Below are 19,895 nucleotides of genomic sequence, written 5' to 3'. Positions count from 1 at the left end.
TTTAATACTACTTCTCTAGGATTTGCAGGCACCTCAGATTCTCAAGCACAAAGATAGAATAAAGATGTCAGAGTACCTTCCTCCAGAAATCATAACCCAAATTCTTCTTAGGCTGCCCATCAAATCTCTTCTTCAGTGCACCTCTATCTGCAAATCTTGGAACTCCCTAATTAAACACACTAGATTCATCAACAACCACCTTAACCTCAATTTAGACAAAACAAGCAATTCCCCTTTGCTCCTTCTCAGGCACTGCCCCAAGGACCCCACTAGAGAGCTCTATTCTCTACACTTGGACAATGGTTCATTCCAAGAACACTCAAAGCCAGAGCTTCCAGTTCAGAGCCTCAATGAGTGTTTCCGAATTGTGGGTTCGTGCAACGGATTGATTCTCCTCTCGGATGATTACCTCACAGATTACAACATGTTTGTTCTATGGAACCCCTCCATTAGAAAGTTCATCACACTTGCCAAGCCTCATGTCCCAAAATCTCCCCATCATTCTGTTTATGGCTTTGGCTTTGATTCTAAGAAAAATGATTACAAGGTAGTAAGACTGGTGTATCTCCGCCAGAATGAAGGCCATGCTTGCCCGGAAATAGAGCTTTATTAGCTAAACTCAGGGTCTTGGAAAAGCATTACATCAGCTGCTCCCAGTTATCTGGTTGCTCAAAATTTTTGGGGTCAAGTTTTTGTCAATGGGGCTGTCCATTGGGTTGCGTCATGTAAGAAAGGAAATTGTTTTCGCAATGTGGTTTTGTCCTTTGATATGAGTAATGAGACTTTCCAGGAGATTGAGCTGCCAGAAGACTTAGCTTGTGAGTTGCCAACTAAGTACATGGCCATTTCGGCTGCCGGCAAGTCCATTTGTGTAAAGCACTTTGATCAAAATAAACATACTATGTGGGTTATGAGAGAGTATAGGGTCGTGGAATCTTGGGCAAAGCAAGTCTCTATTGATGTACATGGCACTCCCAATTTCAGAGTCCTGCAGGTTTTGGGCTGTAGGAAGAATAATGGTGAGTTTCTATTAGAAAGGTATGACCATGGAAGAAAGATTGGAGAGTTCGTCTCTCATAATCCCAAGAACAACACAAATGAGTGTCTGGGAATTCACACAGATCCAGGGTATTCATGTATTGTGTCTTACACAGAAAGCCTAGTTTTACTCAATAAGACGAGCTGATCGATGCAGATTTCATGGAGGAGGAAGAAGAGGAAGGAACCGAAAAATGTAGGTGCTTTGTTTTCTTGTTCATTATGCTTCCTTATTGGATTATAAGTTTCTTTTATGTGTGTGTCTCTTGATGATGAGAGCGTTCTACAAACAAAATAGAAGAATTTCCTTTTTCTGTTGGATTTGGTTACAGTTAGATGATGATCTTGGACTCAAAAGTTTCCAGTTTATGAGATATATATGTATGTGTCAGGTCAGCAAGAATACGACTTTGTTAATAAACGTCTCAAACCATTAATAAATATAATTCGGGTTAATGTAAGTTTCCTAATAAATAAAATGAATTTGGAATGATAGGAGACAAAATTAACTCAAATCACCACCATAACCCCTAAAACTCAAAGTGCTAATTTGACATTCTTGCTCAATCCAGCCCTTGCCCCTCCTTCCACCAGCAACATCCCCAACAACACAATAACAATCATCCAATGAATCACTAGGCAAGCTCGGGAACTCCACTTTCCTTTCGAAGAAGCTCTAACCTCCATGCTTAGTCTTCTGTTTTCATCTTCCTCCTTCCTCAATCTTTTCAAAAGTCCAAGTACCAAACTCTTGGAGGGTTCATATATCTTTGGATGATACCGGTCAAAGAATGTGCAACCTTCTCTTTTCTACACGGCGAAAACTAAAATAAGAAAAGAAAAAAAATACAGGTAAACTTCGGTAAATAAAAGAGATCGATACACTTATGCACTTCTCCCAAGTTATCTTCAGTCCACGAAGTCATCAAAAAAGCATTTATTTTCACATCGAACCCTGGGTGCGTCCATTTCTATTCTCAAATCTGTAAACAAGGTACTATGGATCCAATGTTGTTGATTTGGGGCTCATTTCGGGTATATTAGTTAAATCAAGAATTCTATAGTGAGGGTCTTGTATATGGCCCTTAGGTGAGACCCTATCTCATAACCGTTGGATCAAATTGGTTAGGGTGATCCAACGATTAAGAGATAGGACCTCTCGTAAGGGCTATATATAAGGCCATCACTATAGAATAACTCTTGGTTGAATAGTAGTGGCGGGCCAACATAAGGCCCTCTAATTGTTTTGTCCTCTCAAAAAAAATAGGGTGCTATGACTGAAGAGAGTTTAGTCTTTTGTCAAAACACATGACCCAACAATCTTCTTAAATGTAATATTTTTATGTATGAGTTTGTAAATGTCTAACAAAAAGTGTGATCAGGCATTAATTGTTTAGCTTCTGTACATGAAACTGAAAAGCTTCCCAATTGGAATATTAATACCAATATAATTAACACGATCTAATACTGATCGATTGATCATTAATCATGGGTTTTGTATGTTATTATTTCTATTTCTGTTTTTGTTATTATTGTAGTAAGTTACTGAGTATATTCATGTTCTCATGAATTTGTGGGAGCAACTGGTTTAACTTTTATATTTAATTAATGCGTAATTCATAATTACGATTAATTAGGGAAAGGGGAGTGATCACCTACATCTCATCCCTGTACCTGTAGATTGACAATTGACACTGCATTAAGGACCCATTTGATGTTGATACCAGACCCTATTTCCTGCCACCAAAAAAGAAAAGAGCTCCTGTCTCTCCCAGCAGCTTGAAATCTTGTCACCTGTATCAACATTCATGCAGTTACGATGTTTCAAGTATAATCCTAATTCATGAAAAAATCAGATGTTCCCTGCAATTTTTGTTTTCCTATTTACCAACATATACTTCTTCAGAGAATTGATGTAAGCGCCACAATGAGAAATTCTTTTGTTGAGATTCGACAGAGTCAAACAAACCAGCAAATAAACAAACAATGATGCATGCAGTATGGTTTCATAAAATTCAGGACAGAAAAGTACAACACATTCTGTCATTGCAGCATCTCACTTAGTGGTCTTTATCTCTATGATAAGTACTGTGTCACATTCTATACGGAGCCTAACTAGAAAATAGAGTGGTTATATATGGCCTTTTAATTGCCTTCATAGATATGACCTCCTCTTTTGTTTCTTATTTAATCTCTTACATGTGTATTTTTTTTGAAAATAGAGTGATAAGATCATATTGTCTATAAAGCCCTCAATGACATACGTAAAGACTAAAAACTAGGGCAAGCAATCTAAATCACACTAGATGGGAAATGGTAGAACAAATTTCCAGAAAGGTTATTTATTCACTTCCGAACACTTCCTCACAAGCTATTTGATGATCAGTGACAGTTGGAGAGGAGAAGGAATGATGGTTTAGAGTGGATGAGAAGAGAAAAAAGAGAGTAGGTAAGGGTACTTACAAGCCATTCACAAAATGGTTTTTTGACTCTACAGGCCTCTTCGAGTTCACGTTGCTTTATATACGACATCGACACCACCTCTGAGGTTATTTCCTTCTTCACTTCCTTTGGAAAGCAACTGAGAATTTGTTCTTCCTCTAAAGACAGAGCTCTAGTCTCCCAGCAGCTTGTATTCTGCACACCTGTATTAACAATTGTGATGTTTAAAGTAAAGGCAACATATATCAGTTGTTCCACACAATTTAAATTATTTAACAAAAAATTCTGATGATGAGCATGCAATATGCATTCAGAAAAAAAGAAAAAAAAAAGAGGTGCCATGACTAAAGAGAGTTTAGTCTTTTGTCATGGCACCCTATTTTTTTTTTCAAATTCAGAGCTAAAATCCAAAAAGACAAAAAAAAAAAAAATAAATAAATAAAAAAAAACAGTTTACATTTTATTTCAGAGCAGAGTATTTCTTGTTACTTTAGGCACCAATAAAACAGTAACTTCTATTCAGAAAGTCTCAAAACAATATGCTTGATTATTCTGAAATTACCATCATATTCATCATGTCAGACAAATTGAATTTGTTAGCATTTGACAATTGGAAACATCAAACGCAGACCCAAAACATGAAACAAAAGAAAAGGTTTAGCATTTGAATTCAAAGAAGAGTGTTCTTTTTTATTTTAGGCACTAATGCAACATAAGTAACTTCTATTCATATAGTACTAACCATGTTTAGTCCTATTTAGTGTATTAACAAGTTAGTGCCTGTTCATTCAGAATGTATCAAACAATATACATCATTAACTGAATAAAATATCGAAATAAAATATTTCAATTATCATTTACATATTAAAGATTTTAATAAAATTTCCCCAACAGAAAGGTTTTACATAAGCAAGACGGCTTATGATGGCAGTTGAAAAATTATCTAAATTGTTTCTGCATCGAAAGATATTAACATGAAAGTGAAAGCAACTAAAAGTACTAGAATATTAACATGTATCCTATAAATGAAGGCATTACTACTAGAATGAAACATCAGAAATCCCCCATTTTCAAAGCTTTTCATCGGTTGATACGTAAGGCCACTCCTCATGACAATCTGGATCAATAGAAAATATTTTCGTCCAAGATTTTTCTTCACCACAATCTTTCATTACCCACACATACACAGGATACATAAAAGCAACTTCACATACACAAAGGCAGTCACCTAAAACTCCCATGCCAACCCGATGCTCTCTTTGCAGTTCAAAAGGAGGTGGCTGAGCTGACTGAAAACTCCCCAGTGTCCATGTAAAAAGAATCTATATAAGGCGATGAAAGCCAATGGCAAAACCAATAAAGCGTTCCTTTCAGATAGGTGGTGAATTCTACTTTATTTTTTAAGAAGGGAGCAAAACCTAAACATTCCCATGAGCCTGTCCCAAGTGTGTATACCTCGGCTGCCTTAAAGGGATCCAGTTCTTATCACCTTGTACTGGTTAGTCTTCGGACTGAAACCAAATCCACAATCAATAGATCCCTTTACATAGTCAAGCTTAAAAACTTCAGGAAGGTGTATAAACTCACCGGTTATTGGGTTGCACACAACAACAGGGTCATTGATGAATGGTTTAGACAAGCAAAGCAATCCGTTACACGAATTCACCACCTCATACTTGTGACCAGCTGGACATACCTTAAATCAAAGCTTCTTTTTAGTTCCAGATTTCCTATTGGCATCATTGTGGGTATTGAGTACTTCCTCAGCATTGCGCAATGGTTTGGCAAGATTCATGTGGAACTGATGCCCATTGCACTCATTAAAAAGAAAGTCAGAGGCATCATAACACGTGCAGTTGCTGTGCTCGAAATCAAAATCAGAGCTATCTTCAGGCTCGACCAGATAAAGGGTTCTTGACACACGGGTTGGATTAAAGGGCCGGACCAAAGGGTAGGACTCTGCTTGTGCAAAGTGCAGCTTAGCAAATTCATGGTCCGAAATTAGATCTTGCCAAGTCTTGCATAAACATTTGCAAATGAGAATGCTCCCAGTTGGTAGCATTATTTGCTGGCTCTCTTTTCCTGTTCATTGCAATTCTATGGGTCTGAGAAATGGACAAAAAAAGAATGGATGAAAAGGAAACCATCGGTATTTATAGAACCCCGAAATCATATTGTTTCAGAATACCACATCTTACTATTTAAATCGGACTGATAGAAGCCTATGACTTTAATTTTTTCTTAAGCATAATTACTGCTAAAGAAACAATGATATGCAGAGCGATATAATATATGACCCAACGAAAAATGAGAATTTCAGTGTATCAAATGATCAAAACGAAGAACTAAATTACAATTGCGAAGATAGATACAGAGACAAAGTTTAACATCATAAAACAGCGAAAGAGGACTTGGAAGTGAGTGAGAGAATTACCTGCAGAACTGTAGCTCTACTTCAACTTTCAGAGTGACAGGGGCGGACGCACAGAGGGGCAAATGGAGTCAGACGACCTTATGGAAGCCGGGAAAAGTAGTGGTGAAACTCCGGTCACACCAAGTGCTCGACGAAATGCCCAGCAGAGGAGCAAGAAGCCAGCGCGCAACGCCTGCCTTGCTCAGCGCGCGCGAGAGCTTTTTTTTTTTTTTTAAACCGCCTGGCCAAAACGACGCCGTTTGGTTCAGGCGTGTTAATTTTTTGTTTTAAAAACCTGACTTCAAAACGACGTCGTTTTGAAGCCAGGTTTAGAAAGGAAAAAAAATGGCCAACAGCAGCTTATCTTTCCCTCCTGATCCCAGCAGCCCTTAAGAGCCATTCCATTGATGCAGCTAGGGGTGGGCACTCAAACCGGCAAACCGGAAATCCGAGCCGAACCACACCGAATCAAACCGGAAAAAAACCGAGTTGATCAAAAAGTTAAAAACAGGTCCAAAACCGAACCGAACCGGGCCGAACCAAACCGGTGAAACTAAAAAAATATATAATTTCAATATATATTTATATTTAATGCTATATTTTTAATTTCACTAAAAAAAACTTAATATTTATCAAAGTTCAATGTCAAAATATCTCTCTTTTCTCACTTTAATATTTATTTTTTATATGAAATTGAATAATTTGTTAATTTTCAAGTAAAAAAATAATATTTCAGTTGAGAATTGTATTACAAAACAATTTTAAAAAATAATTTTTATAATCTGGTTCAAAACCGAACCGAAACTAAAACCGGTTCAAACCGAACCGGACAGTTTTTGAATTTTTTTAATTAAAACCGAACCGAACCAAACCGTATGAATAGTACCGGATCGGTTCTAATTTGAGGCAAAAACCGGTCCAAACCGAACCATGCCCACCCTTAGATGCAGCCCAGCGCGAGGCAAGGGCAGAAAAAAAAAAATTTCGTTCCAGCGTTGCGCCCAGGCCCGGGGGTGGTGTGGGACCCACCAACTCGGGCCAGCCCGAAGGCGAAACCAGCCCCAGGTCCAAAACGCGGTTGCTGACGTCAGCTAGCGCGTTTCAAATTTTTTTACCGTTGGCGCGTGCAATGCACCCGCCAACGGTAAAAAAATTTGAACCAGCGCGCGCTGACGTCAGCGCGACGCCAGCTCCAACGATTCAACGCCACGTGTCGCCTCCTCAGCCTTCCGATCTGCTTCTCCAAATTAATCCAACGGCTGAGGCTTTTTGGGCAATAAAAATATGAAAAAAATTCTAAAAAATTCTGATATTTTTTTTCTATAAATACCTATCAATACCCTTCACTTTCAACACCAATACTCTTACATTTCATTATACTTCTACTATTATTCACTCTTTTTACTCAACATTTTCCTCTATTTCATCTAGCATTTTGATTTCATATTTTTATGGCTTCTTCTATCGAAACCGGAGGGGCTTGGAGCACCATGGAAGATGTTTCCTTGTGTGAGGCTTGGCTCCAAATTTGTCATTGTCCCGTGTTCGGCAATGAGATGAAATTTTTTCATATGTGGAAAAAAATTCATGCCGACTTTTGTGAAAAAATTCCGGGGTCTACTCGTACGGAGATGGCATTATCCAGTAGGTGGAAAATTCTCAATAAAGAGTTGGGAAAATGGAGAAATGCCCTAGCAAAAGCGATGGACAACTATAGAAGTGGGCAAAATCGTACTAATGAGGTAAGTATTTTATAATTTTTGTTTTATTAAGTTTAATCTCCTAATATATATATTTTGTTAATATTGCTTGCATTTTCAATATTTTGTTAATATTTCTTGCAATTTAAATATTTTGTTAATATTTCTTGCATTTTCAATATTTTGTTAATATTATTGCTTGCATTTTCAATATGTTGTTAATATTTCATGCATTTTCAATATTTTGTTAATATTGCTTGCATTTTCAATATGTTAAATATTTATTGCATTTCCATTTTTTGTTAAATATTTATTGCATTTCCATTTTTTTGTTAAATATTTATTGCATTTCCATTTTTTTGTTAAATATTTATTGCATTTCCATTTTTTTGTTAAATAGATGATTCAAGCACAAATGTGGTTCGGTGCAACCGGGGGTGGCAAAAAAGTTTCACTCATCATGAATGTTGGGAGGTGGTGAAATATTGCAAACGCTTCATAATTATTCCGACGGGTCCGGAGGTTGTGTTAAACGAGACGCCACTCCGTGATTCAATGACATCGGATTCACCTCTCGATTCTCCTATGAGTCAAGACTCACCCATTGAAAAGGAGCCGAGGCCTATTGGCCGAAAGGCCGCGAAGAAGAAGAAAGCGGGTAATTCAAGCAATCAAAATTCACAATTTTTGGAGGAAATTGCAAGGCAAAACGGCATAAGAATAGAAATGGAGCAAAAACGCCAAGATAACGAGTTGGCCCTTCAAGCTGAGTATGCACGAGAAAGGGAGTATTTGCGCAAAAAAAGATATGGACAAGACGGATCGGGAAACCATGGCGATGGATACAAGTCATATGTCCCCTGAAACAAAACAATTTTGGAAGCTAGAACGAAGGGATGTTATGAGAAGAAGACTTTTTCGGGATGATGGGCCTAGCAACACGGATTGGTTAAATGATGGAAACCATTAAATTAGTTAGCATACCTTTTATGTATTTGTATTTTTCATGTTTTCTATTAAAGTTGTTGTAATTCATGTATTTTATTTTAGTAGTAGTAATTTTTAATGACTTGTATTAGATTTCTTTATTTAATAAACAAAGCATTCAATAAATTACCTTTTTATTCAACATATTCCATACTTCAAACAAAACATAATAAAAATAAAAAAAAAGTACAAACAAGGCACAATAATAATAACCAACCACAACCAAACCATAATAAATAAAAATACAACACAACCTAACCATAACTAAATAAAACATAACCAAAGCATCTATGCTCCATCATTCATCTTCATTGCCTTTCACCGCCCATAGATGCTCCATCAAGTGAACTTGACGCATTTCATGAATATCCGAAGATTGCATCTCTGTATATCGATCTATCATTCGGGTCATCAAATGACCATCCCTCACCAACGGTTCCGGCTCAAACGGTTCTCCATTTGGCCCCATGGGCCTTTCATAAATCCGTGTCAAAGCCGTGTTCATTGGATCCGGTTCGTAGACCTCTAAAGCATCATAATCGTACTCATCCTCCACAATCATATTATGGAGGATGATGCAAGTCATCATAATGCTTCTGAGGATCTCCTCATCAAACATACGGGCCGCACCTCGAATAATCAACCACCGAGCTTGAAGGATGCCAAAACACCTTTCGACATCTTTCCTGTATCCCTCTTGATAGGTAGCAAATAATTTTTGCTTCTGGGATCGGGGATTGGGAATGGATTTGACAAAAGTGGTCCACCTCGGGTAGATGCCGTCAGCTAGATAATATCCCGTCTGGTATACTGTATTGTTGACTTGATAGGTGACATTGGGGCCCTGGCCTCTCAATACATCGTTGAAGACCGGGGATTGACCCAGCACGTTGAGGTCATTTTGTGATCCTGCAACTCCGAAGAAGGCATGCCAAACCCATGTGTCGAACCCAGCAACCGCTTCAAGGATGATACTTTTTTGGCCTTTTCTATTTCCATAATCACCTTGCCAGGCAGTTGGGCAATTCTTCCATTGCCAGTGCATGCAGTCGATGCTACCAATCATTCTAGGGAATCCTCGAGCTTCGGCTTTTTGTAGAAGCCGTTGGAGGTCCCTGGGAGTAGGTCTACGCAGGTAGTCCCTAGTGTACAGAGTTTCAACTACTTGACAAAATCTTACCAAAGCCTCCAACGTAGTGGACTTCCCCATCCGGGCAATCTCATCCACCTGATCAGCAGATGCTCCATACGCCAACATTCGCATAACAGCTGTAAGCTTTTGCTCTGGAAAAAGCCCCAAAACCCCAGTAGCATCACACTTTTGAACAAAGTATGCATCATAATTGCAAATATCATGCATGACTTTATTGAACAAATGAGGTTGCATTCTAAATCTCCTTCGAAAATCAACATCAGAGTACAAAGAAGTTGGGATAAAATAATCTTCCAAAAGATTCTTACCCCGAGAATGCCTATGTCTTTCCACATTCTGGCGCCGGCCGACTTGTGAACCACAGCGGCGACCTTGGTTCTCTTCTTCTTGCAAAGCCACTGCTATGAGAACTTGCTCATCGACTTGTCTCTGCAACTCATTGATTTCATCTGCTCTACGGTTTCTCTCATTTGTTTCTCTCTCTTGCCTCTCCAAGCATCTCCTAAATTCTTCCATTGAGAATGAATGAAGTATGAATTCTAAACTCTGAGAAATGAAAATATAGAAAGATGTGGTGTGAGAGGTATGAGCTGAGCCTCTGGTTTTATAGAAAATTTTGGCAAGATAGACATGCCACGTGGCTTGATTTTATTGGATGAAAATCTTATTTGAAATTTGAAATTCATCCGAAATTTGAACCCTAATTTGTATGAAATTTGAATTTTGAAATTCATCCGAAATTTGAACCCAAATTTATCTGAAATTTGAACCCAAATTTATCTGAAATTTGAATTTTGAAATTCATTCGAAATTTGAACCCAAAAATTTATCTGAAATTTGAACTTTGAAATTCATCCGAAATTTGAATCCAAAAATCTTATCCGGAAATTTTATCTGATTATGAATAGTCTTGACACGTAGGAACCCGAAAATCTTATCTGAAAATATTACCCAAATTAATTATTTTCATTAAAAAAATATGAGGAAAAAACAAAAAAATGAATAGTAATTGCCCTTAGCTATGGCAACGGGTGGAAACACAAATTACTATTTGTAAGGGCAACCACTATTCACGTGAATAGTGGTCGCCCTAGCTCCACCCTTGCCATGGCTAAGGGCAAATGGGTGGAGTTGCTCTAAAGACCTAATTATTATTTTTTCAAAATTCCCTCTCCTCTCAAAACACCACCACCAACCAATACAAGCCGCCGCCGTCGTCGCCGACGACCTCTTGCCTCTGCTGCCATCGCTTCTCATAAAGTCAAGTGATAATTTTACATATATGATTTTGGGCTTTGGATAATTTTAATAAAATTGATATATCTTTCATGAATTATAATTTATTGGTATGGTGAAATTGATTGATTTTCTTATTTAGATTAGAATTCATATTAATAGATTGATTTTCTTTATGAATTAGAATTCTTTTGTATTTTGATATGAAATTATTTTGTTATTTGGATAATTGTATTAGAGTTTATATTGATTGATATTATTATTTGGATTAGATTAGAGTAGTCTTTAAAAATGATTGATTGAATTAATTTATGTGTAGAAAAAAATTATCATGGAACGATACTTTAAGATAAAAGTGTCTATGGATGGTGAGTCTAATCCGGGTAGTTCAAGTTAGATGAAATATTTGCTAATCTTCAGGCAAACTCTGGAGGACCTTGTCAACCTAAAGGTCATAGATTCCCACAAACTAATCAGTCAGAAATTAATAGACGGTTCAATGCCCAATGATTTGATGAGTTTGATTGGTTGGAGTAAGTATAGTTAAATATGCTGCATTTTGCCTCCATTGCTATCTCTTTAAAACTAATTTTGATCAAGTGGGTGGTGACACCTTCATTGAGGTAGACTTTAACAATTGGAAGAAGGGGAGAGAAAGGTTTAACATTCATGTTGGACCGGTTGGTAGTGTTCACAACCAAGCTAGAGAAGCTGCTTACAATCTGATGAATAAAAAAGTACACATTGAAAGATTTTTCAGATAGAGCTTTATTAATGCTTGAAGATCAACTTGGAGTTTATGTTCATCATATGCGTTCGAGTAGTGATTTTTCTAAATTACAAGGGATTAACATGCTTGCGGAAAAAATGGTTGAGAAAGGGATGCAGGAAAAAATTGTGAAAAACTGTGTATTTGCTTATTACATTAACTTTGGTTTTACCAATTGCAACTGCTTCAGTGGAGAAGTCATTTTCAGCCATGAATATTATCAAAAATTCACTTCGCAACAGAATGGGAGATCAATTGTTGAATGATAGCTTGGTTGTTTACATTGAGAGAGATGTTTTTGTTTGTATTGATAACGAAATTATAATGCAATGTTTGCAAAATATGAAAACTCATCGTGGACAATTGTAGCTTGTATTGTTAGTTTTGCCATGAATTATGAATGGAAGTATTATCTTTATGTTTTTTAGTGTTATTTTCTTCTTTAAAAAATTTCAACACTTTTACACTAAGACCCCATGAGCTTACAATCCTGTATCTGCCATTGCAGAGTGAGAGAGAGAAACCTGACGTTTGATTTATAATTTGAGGTTCGTGCTGGGTGGGAAAAGAAAAGAAGACGGTGACCTTTTCTTTTAGCCCAATGAACTTGCAATTTGAGCCTAATAATAAGTCCAAACGATATCTTTACTAATTGCAGCTTTAAAAGTTTGGGTTAATTACTCAAATGGTTCTCAAATTTATACCCGATTTATATTTTGGTCTCTAAATTAAATCATTCGTTCAAATGGTCCATTAACTCTATATTATTCGGTCCATTAGTCCCATCGTCTAATTTTCTGTTAGATTTAACCAAATTTTAGAGTCATATGACTCTTCATAATTAACAAATAAAAATAGTATTAAAATAAATACAAAATTGGAAAATTTTGAAGAAAAAGAGAAATAAAATCAAGAGACCAAACCCACTCCCCCATTTCCCCACTGTCCCCTCCCATCTTTTGTTTTTCCCATCTCATCTCGGCTTCTGCCCCTCTCTCTCTCTCTCTCTCTCTCTCTCTCTCTCTCTCTCTCTCTCCAAATTCAAAAACCAACAAATTGGAAAACAAAAAATAAAAAATTCAAACATTGCTTGCATCTATAGGTTGGTTGCAATGATGAGTTTATGGTTTGTGGGTGAAAAACAGAATGGGGAAAGAGGGGGGAGGGGTTTGTGGGATGGGGATTTTGGGGATTCTGTTATGGTAGAATTTGGGAATATGTTTTGGTGTCTTGAAAATATTTTTTGGTGGATGAGCAGTGGTTGCTGGGTAAGGAGGAGGGTGGTGGGTGGTTGTCTCTCAACAACGAAGAGGGGAGGGGGAGAGGGTCTAGGTGGTTGTTGATTTGGGGTTTTGGTTTGGTTGGGAGGGGGGTCAATGGATTTTTTTTTTTCCTCTTTTTCTATATTTGCTGGCTTGGGTGGAAGGTAGGGAGGAGCTGAGGTTCTGGGTTCATGGGGCCTAGGGTGGAGGGTGGTTGTAGAATGGATTTTGGGGTTGGAGTTTGAGGGTGGTGATAGGGTTTGTGGGTGAAAACCAGAATGGGGGAAGAGTGGAGAGGGGTTTGTGGGGTGGGGATTCTGTTATGGTGGAATCTGGGAGGGTGGGTTAGGTGTGGTTGTATTTTTTGGGTGTCTTGAAAATATTTTTTGGTGGATGAGCGGTGGTTGCTGGGTAGGGAGGAGGGTGGTGGGTAGTTGTCTCTCAACAACGAAGGGAAATCGGGCCGCCGGGAGAGAGGGGGTGGGGAGGAGAGAGGAGGGGGAGAGGGTCTAGGTGTTGTTGATTTGGGGTTCTAGGTTCGTTGGGAAGGGGATCTATGAAATTTTTTTTCCCTTCTCTTTTTCTAAATCTGCTGGCTTTTGGGGAGGAGCTGGGGTTCTAGGTTCATGGGGCCTAGCCTGGAGGGTGGTTGTGGGATGGGTTTAGGCGTTGGAGCTTGAGGGTGGTGATCATGGGGGAATGGAGAGAGAGAGAGAGAGCAACTAGCAATTTCTATCACCCCTTTATCACCACTGTATCACTATTGTATCACTACTATATCACCTATGTATCACCACTTTATCACATATTTGGGAAACTTAAGACGGTTATGTTACCCTTACATTTAACGGCAACATTGACAGTTTGTAACGGTATGACCAATGGACAGAATAATATAGAGTTGATGGACCATTTGAACGAATAATTTAATTGAGAGATCAAAATGTAAATCGAGTATAAGTTTGAGGACCATTTGAGGAATTAACCATAAAAGTTTTTATCTAGCTATACAAAAGCATTTTGTTTCGGGTTTTCTGCAGTTTTGCCCCATAAATTATTTGCATATTGTCAATTTAGCCCTTTAACAATTGTTTGGTAAATTAAGAATTCCAATTGTTTAAAAATCAACAATTGAAGGCCTACCATCAATTTTTTATGTTCCTAAGTATACTAGTTGACTCTTTATTTGTACTCTGAGTCCTAATACAGTCCAATCAACAAATATTGCAATTCTATCTCTCTGAACCGATTCTTGTTCTCATTATAACCTAATGAATATGAAGCCTAATACATGATCAGAAGCATCAACTTAGTCTGTGTTGCAAGTGTGTGTCTAATAGAGAGATTCCTGCATCCAGACAGATAACAGTGCAAACAAAATTATGTAGACTGTTCGAATTACAATTCAACCAATTCACTCTTTCTCAATCTTCTCTTTATCTCACCACCCTTTTGGACAATGGCCTAGAATTAGTCCCCTGTAGCCGTGAAAATATGATAAAAGAATTAGTATACAAATAAGAAACAGCTCATGGAACAACAAATTATGCCTACAAACTACTTCTACAAAAAAAACATAGAACAAAAATTTTCAAGATCATGTGGTTGGAGCAGCTTCATTGACCACATAATCAAGGGGATGAGCCTAAATTGTAGTGGATGTGATGTATGAAACCTTCCCATTTCAATTTTCTCATTGTAAGAAATAACAAAAAACTTAAAACAGCTAAGTGAAAGGACAAAAAGCTAGTTCTACACCAATTGACTCAATGTCCAGGGCCAATTAAAACTTTTTTTTTCTTCTGCAAATTACATATTTGCATTACATTCAGGTTAAGGGAGGATCCGTAAAGTATTCAAGATTAGTCTTTATTTTACAAAATGAGGACTTGTTCGTTCAAAATCGAACATGACAGGAATCAGCGATCAATTCCAGTTACATCCTCAGAAACACAAGCAAAGACACAGGGTGACCCTTGAAAGGCAACCTCACAATTAATTCATAACTGTGCTTCTCTTGAGTCTTGACCACAAAAACCATGTGAAAATCTAAATTTAAGATGTTGTCGGTTTGATCGAATTCCCTACTCTCAGAAACATACTATGCCAGATCAAAACAAACTTCAAAAAGCCTGTTACCAATTCCATTTCTCAACTCACCTTGCTCAGTGTTACTCAGAATGTTATTATTCCTCATCTGGTATTTTCATTCTCATTGTTTTTTTAATAGTTTAAAACTGAAAAATAAAAAGAGGTTCCATAAATGATCATGACCCACAATTGGTACATGTCACAAATGAGATGAAACCCAATTGAACAAAACATGAAAAATTGCATCTTAACATGGAAATCAAAAGAAGTTGATATAAAAAAACCACGACGTGCAATTTGTTTAAAGATCAAAAAGCAGACCACATATCTCAGTTTCAGCTGCAGGCATTATTTGAAACCAGCATATCAAACACAGGAATCAACAAAAACATCTGAAAGAAGCACATGATTTTTATTTTTTTTTAAAGCATATTTCTTTGATACAAACAGCGATATAATATATGACCACCCAAAGAAAAAAAACAGAATTTCAGTGTACCAAACCCAAAAGCTAAAACAACAATTACGAAGATAGATACAGAGAGAAAAGTCTAACAGTATAGAACAGTGAAAGAGAACTTGGAAGTGAGAGAATTACCTGCAGAAATGCAGCCTTTCTTCAACTTGCACAGAGAGAGAGGGAGAGAGAGAGAGAGAGAGAGAGAGAGAGAGAGAGAGAGAAACCTAACGCCCGATTCATTTGCATATGTCTCGAATGTATATAAGCCGAGTAAACTAGAGCAGTTGGTCAAACTTTCCATCAAAGAATTTAATTTGTTAGGATTTAGGGATGTAAAACATCAAACTAAAATTCAAAAGGCAAAACAAAAGAAACAGTTTTAACATTTGAATTCAGAACAGATTATTTCTTGTTACTTTAGGCACCAATAAAACAGTAACTTCTATTCAATCCTTTTTAATGCATTAACAAGTTACTGCCTGTGCATTCAGACATTCTCAAAACAATATGCATCATTAGTCAACTAAAATATCTAAAAATTTCCACCATCATTATACATGAGAGATTTTAATAAAATGTCCCCATCATTTATATTCTACCAAGCAAGAAGGCTTAGGATGGGCATTGAAATATCAACTAAAGTGTTTCTGCATCGGAAGATGCAGAGAAGTAATCCCTCCCAATGAATTACCCTTTCCCTAATTGCAACTTGAATGAAAGATATCAACAATGACCATCCAACCTGCAACTCTGCCATACTTAGTTCTGAAACCACAATAGCAAAGCACTATCAATTTCTTCACTACTGCATAAATATCATTAACATGAAAAAGAACATCTATCCTACATAAATTCACATTTGTTCCAGACAGCATCCAAGCATACATGATTATCCATATAAAATAAAATAAAAATCAAGTTGATGCGTATTTATGAAACAACTCTTCACTAGAGATACTCAAAGCTTAAAAACTTCAGGAAGGTGTATAAACTCACCGGTTATTGGATTGCACACAACAACAGGGTCATTGATGAATGGTTTGGAAAGGATATCTTCTTTTTTCTTTTCCCAAGTATAGTATGTGTATTCCGAGTCCTAATCAAGTCACACCAACAAATATTCCGTGGTGCAATTCTATCTATCTGCAACAATTCTGGTTCTCATCATAAACTAATGAATATGGAGCCTAATAAACTATCAGAAGCATCAACATATGTCTGTGTGCAAGTGTGTGTCTAGTAGAGAGATTCCTGCATCTGACTGATAACAGTGCAAAAAACTTATGCAGAGGACCATTCACATTACCATTAAACCAATTCACTCTTTCTCAATTTTCTCAGTATCTCTACACCCTTTTGGACAATGCCCTAGAATTAGTCCCCTGTAGCAGTGACTCTGTAATAAAAGAACTAGTATACAAATAAGAAACAGATCATGGAACAATAAATTATGCCTGCAAACTACTTCTACATAAACATAGCACAAAAATGTTTAAATCATGTGGTTGCAGCAGCTCCATTTGCAACATAATCCAGGCGATGAGCCTAAATTGTAGATGATGTGATGGATGAAACCTCGCCCCTGCAATTGAGTGAAACTAAAACCTTCGTTCTAATAAGGGAAGAAGCACAACCTAATTGTTAAGAGCAGGGGATTTGAGAAAAAAGGTTATACATAGTTCTGGCATTTATCCATAACTACAATTTAAAATCCATTCCATTACAGGAATTTCCACCACAACAAATGAATGAACTCAGAGTTATATTTTATGTGGACACAATTTTTTTATTTTTTTATTTTTTATTTTTGGTCTGAGTGGACACAATTGTTTTGATGTTTTTTGTTTCCCGTTTCAATTTTTTCATTGTTTGGACAAATGCCATGCCGTAGTCTTATGACAGCAACTTAAGCAATAATAGAAAACTTCAAACAGTTAAAATGTTGGAAGTCACTCTTCTTTCACATCTGTTCAAACAGCTATTCTCTGGATCTGTGAAAGGAACAGATATATTTCATTCATGCCCTAGTCTAAAGAAACAATGATATGCTATATTTCTTTCATATGAACAGATATAAGACCCAATAAAAAATGAGAATTCCAGTGTACCAAATTATCAAAACGGAGAACTAAACAATTGTGAAGAAGATACACAGATTGAAGCCTAACAGCATAAAACAGTGAAAGAGGACTTGGAAGTGAGAGAATTACCTGCAGAAATGTAGCCCTACTTCAACTTTCACAGAGAGAGAGAGAGAGAGAGAGAGAGAGGGACACCCAACTTGCCAGTTCATAAAAAAGCTTTCAAACTTGCCAATATAGTCAGAAAATGTACATCAATGAAAAGCAAGACCAAACTGAAAAGGAAATAGAGATCAAAGTGGCATGTTTGTATTATTTGCTCTATATTAGGTACAAAAAAATCAATAGAATAATGTATTACAATTTACACCAGTTCATGAAAAAGGCTTTCATAAAATACAATTGAGTTTCATATGTAAACAATAAAGCTACGCTAAGCTGCACCCATTATAGCAAAAGTTGATGGTTTTGGGCTTGGAACCACATGCCTTGACATGAGCTTCAGAGGAAGAATCTCCTGCTCAGAAAAACCATCATTTTCTTGAGCCATCTCCTCTGCATCTTCAGACTTCCAACTTCCAAGGGGTATGAAGCTAGGACAATCCAGAACAGAGGAAGCCACTGCAGAAGACACTTGCTCAATTGGTTTAACCTCTCCAACCCCATTATCCAGTTTAGTCACAAATGGGTGGTTCAAGAGCATGGCAGCAGTAAACCTCTCTGAAGTGTTCCACATAAAGCAACATTGCAAGAAATCTTTAGCCTCCTTTGATAACCAACCAGGAATGGCAGGAATTCTTGAAGCAAGCAGGGCAGTTAACAGGTCCCGAACGTCAAATACGGCGCCAGGTGTGAAATCCCATGGATGTCTCCCAGTTAACATTTGCAGCACAACACAACCTAACGCCCAAATATCAGAAGGCTGCTGTTGAATTCCATAAACCACAGCTTCTGGAGACAAATACATTGGTGTGCCTCCAAAGGAAGGCTTCTCCCACTTCTGATTTGCCTTCTTTGTAAGCCCCAAGTCTCCGATTTTTGGCACAAAACAAGCCCCACCAGAGGAACCAGCGGTATCAGACACAATCAGAATATTCTCAGGCTTGAGATCACAATGCACAAAACCCCTTTCGTGGATGTACTTAATCCCTTTCAAAATCGACTCAGTATACTTTCTGACTTGGAATTCACGCAACCCAAAACCCATTGATTTCTCAATCAAATCCGCCATTGTTCCTCCATCCGCGTACTCCAAGAACACATTGAATAAATGACGGCCATCAGCGCCAATCGTCTCATCCTCTCCATAGCAGTTGATAACAAAAGGGCAGCGACGAAAAATGTAAAGAAGAACATCTTCCCCCATCAGATCATGCGCCTGAGAGGCCAATGTCGATTTCACGGCCACAATCCTCGGCACACCCTTCAAACACAACCTGGGTTTTTTCACGAAACCCAAATAAACCGACCCGAATCCGCCTTGGCCGAGCATCGGCCCTCGAACCCACTCGCAGCCACTTAGTGAAATTGTCAGGTAATGATCTGCATCATCTGCAGAATCGTCTACAACTATTATCTCATCAGGGGTTGCTCTTTTTCTCTTGAGACCCGCCATTGCTTTTGTACACTTTGTTCAAAAGTGAAGAAGATGCAAAGATTCTGGGTTTTAGAAGAAGAGAAGAACTTGGGCTAACAAAAACAAAAGAGACGACGGAGAACAAGAGCAGAACTTGTGGGTTGTAGAAGAAGCAGGGGAAGGAGATCGCAGATCGATTGATGAACGAACAAATCGATGATGATGATGATAAGAAGAAGAGAGTTGGAATTGAAAGAAACCCTTCAGGCTTTACGAAAGATCTGCGTATTATTGACGCTGTTGGGGTTTTTCGAAATTCAAGTTTCCCTTTCCTAGTTGCGTTGGGAAATTGGGTATATATAACTTTTCAACGGTCATTTTTTTCTTTTCGCCGCGACCATTTATTGCGGTGTAATTAGTAATAGAATAAAATATATTATTTTTCTCTTTTTTGAAGTCAAATTTGAAAATCTGAAGCTACTCTCATCAATATTACAGCTGTGAACTTATTTGTAATTTAAATCTTTTTAGATTTTGTCGCTACTCTCTTACTGTATTTATGAACTTAAAACCTAAACATTATCCGTTTTATCTAAAAATTGTTTCTAATTCGTTTATAAAAATAAATAAAAATTTGGTCATTTTCAATTTAGTATCCTGAATTTCCCTATTTAAGAAAAAAATTTA

General features: G+C 37.4%; 2 protein-coding genes, 1 long non-coding RNA gene and 1 pseudogene across 6 annotated transcripts; 1 reads left to right on the top strand and 3 right to left on the bottom strand.

Moving 5' to 3' along the window:
* On the top strand, nt 1-1,309 carry LOC117622746 (annotated as a pseudogene).
* A 147-nt stretch (nt 1,310-1,456) lies between these two features.
* Nucleotides 1,457-4,834, bottom strand: LOC117622478. Of its 4 annotated transcripts, none has more exons than XM_034353153.1 (4): nt 4,709-4,834; nt 3,502-3,683; nt 2,713-2,832; nt 1,457-1,862 (listed from the first exon to the last, which is right to left on the bottom strand). In XM_034353153.1, the coding sequence occupies exons 1-4, from the start codon at nt 4,719-4,721 to the stop codon at nt 1,767-1,769; spliced, it is 411 nt and encodes a 136-aa protein (XP_034209044.1). In that variant the 5' UTR covers nt 4,722-4,834; the 3' UTR covers nt 1,457-1,766. The 4 variants fall into 4 exon arrangements, 2 of the variants coding, with proteins under 2 accessions (XP_034209044.1, XP_034209043.1); XM_034353152.1 differs by having other exon boundaries at nt 1,457-1,848; XR_004584994.1 differs by lacking the exon at nt 4,709-4,834 and having other exon boundaries at nt 2,698-2,832; nt 3,502-3,668.
* A 125-nt stretch (nt 4,835-4,959) lies between these two features.
* On the bottom strand, nt 4,960-6,063 carry LOC117622477. The gene is made up of 3 exons (XR_004584993.1): nt 5,915-6,063; nt 5,068-5,585; nt 4,960-4,991 (listed from the first exon to the last, which is right to left on the bottom strand). It is a non-coding gene; the product is annotated as an uncharacterized LOC117622477 (long non-coding RNA).
* A 12,002-nt stretch (nt 6,064-18,065) lies between these two features.
* On the bottom strand, nt 18,066-19,524 carry LOC117621679 (mitogen-activated protein kinase kinase kinase 17-like). The gene has a single exon (XM_034352238.1). It carries the CDS (start codon nt 19,245-19,247, stop codon nt 18,066-18,068), a length of 1,182 nt encoding a protein of 393 aa, XP_034208129.1. The 5' UTR covers nt 19,248-19,524.
* Nucleotides 19,525-19,895: the final 371 nt, after the last annotated feature.

This window comes from Prunus dulcis, chromosome 3 (genome assembly GCF_902201215.1).
Source record: "Prunus dulcis chromosome 3, ALMONDv2, whole genome shotgun sequence".
Taxonomy (NCBI): Eukaryota; Viridiplantae; Streptophyta; class Magnoliopsida; order Rosales; family Rosaceae; genus Prunus; species Prunus dulcis.
The sequence above is the reverse complement of the archived record's forward strand: the minus strand, read 5'-3'. Positions and strand labels throughout refer to the sequence as shown.

What these genes read in the sequence shown, in the direction of transcription:
- LOC117622478 (XM_034353152.1), bottom strand. An exon ending in AACCATTTTGTGAATGGCTT is followed by an intron (nt 2,833 to 3,501) that starts GTAAGTACCCTT and finishes ATGTTGATACAG; the next exon opens with GTGACAAGATTTCAAGCTGC. An exon ending in TGTCAATTGTCAATCTACAG is followed by an intron (nt 1,849 to 2,712) that starts GTACAGGGATGA and finishes TTCGCCGTGTAG; the next exon opens with AAAAGAGAAGGTTGCACATT.
- LOC117621679 (XM_034352238.1), bottom strand. Translation starts at nt 19,247, where the DNA reads ATGGCGGGTCTCAAGAGAAAAAGAGCAACCCCTGATGAGATAATAGTT.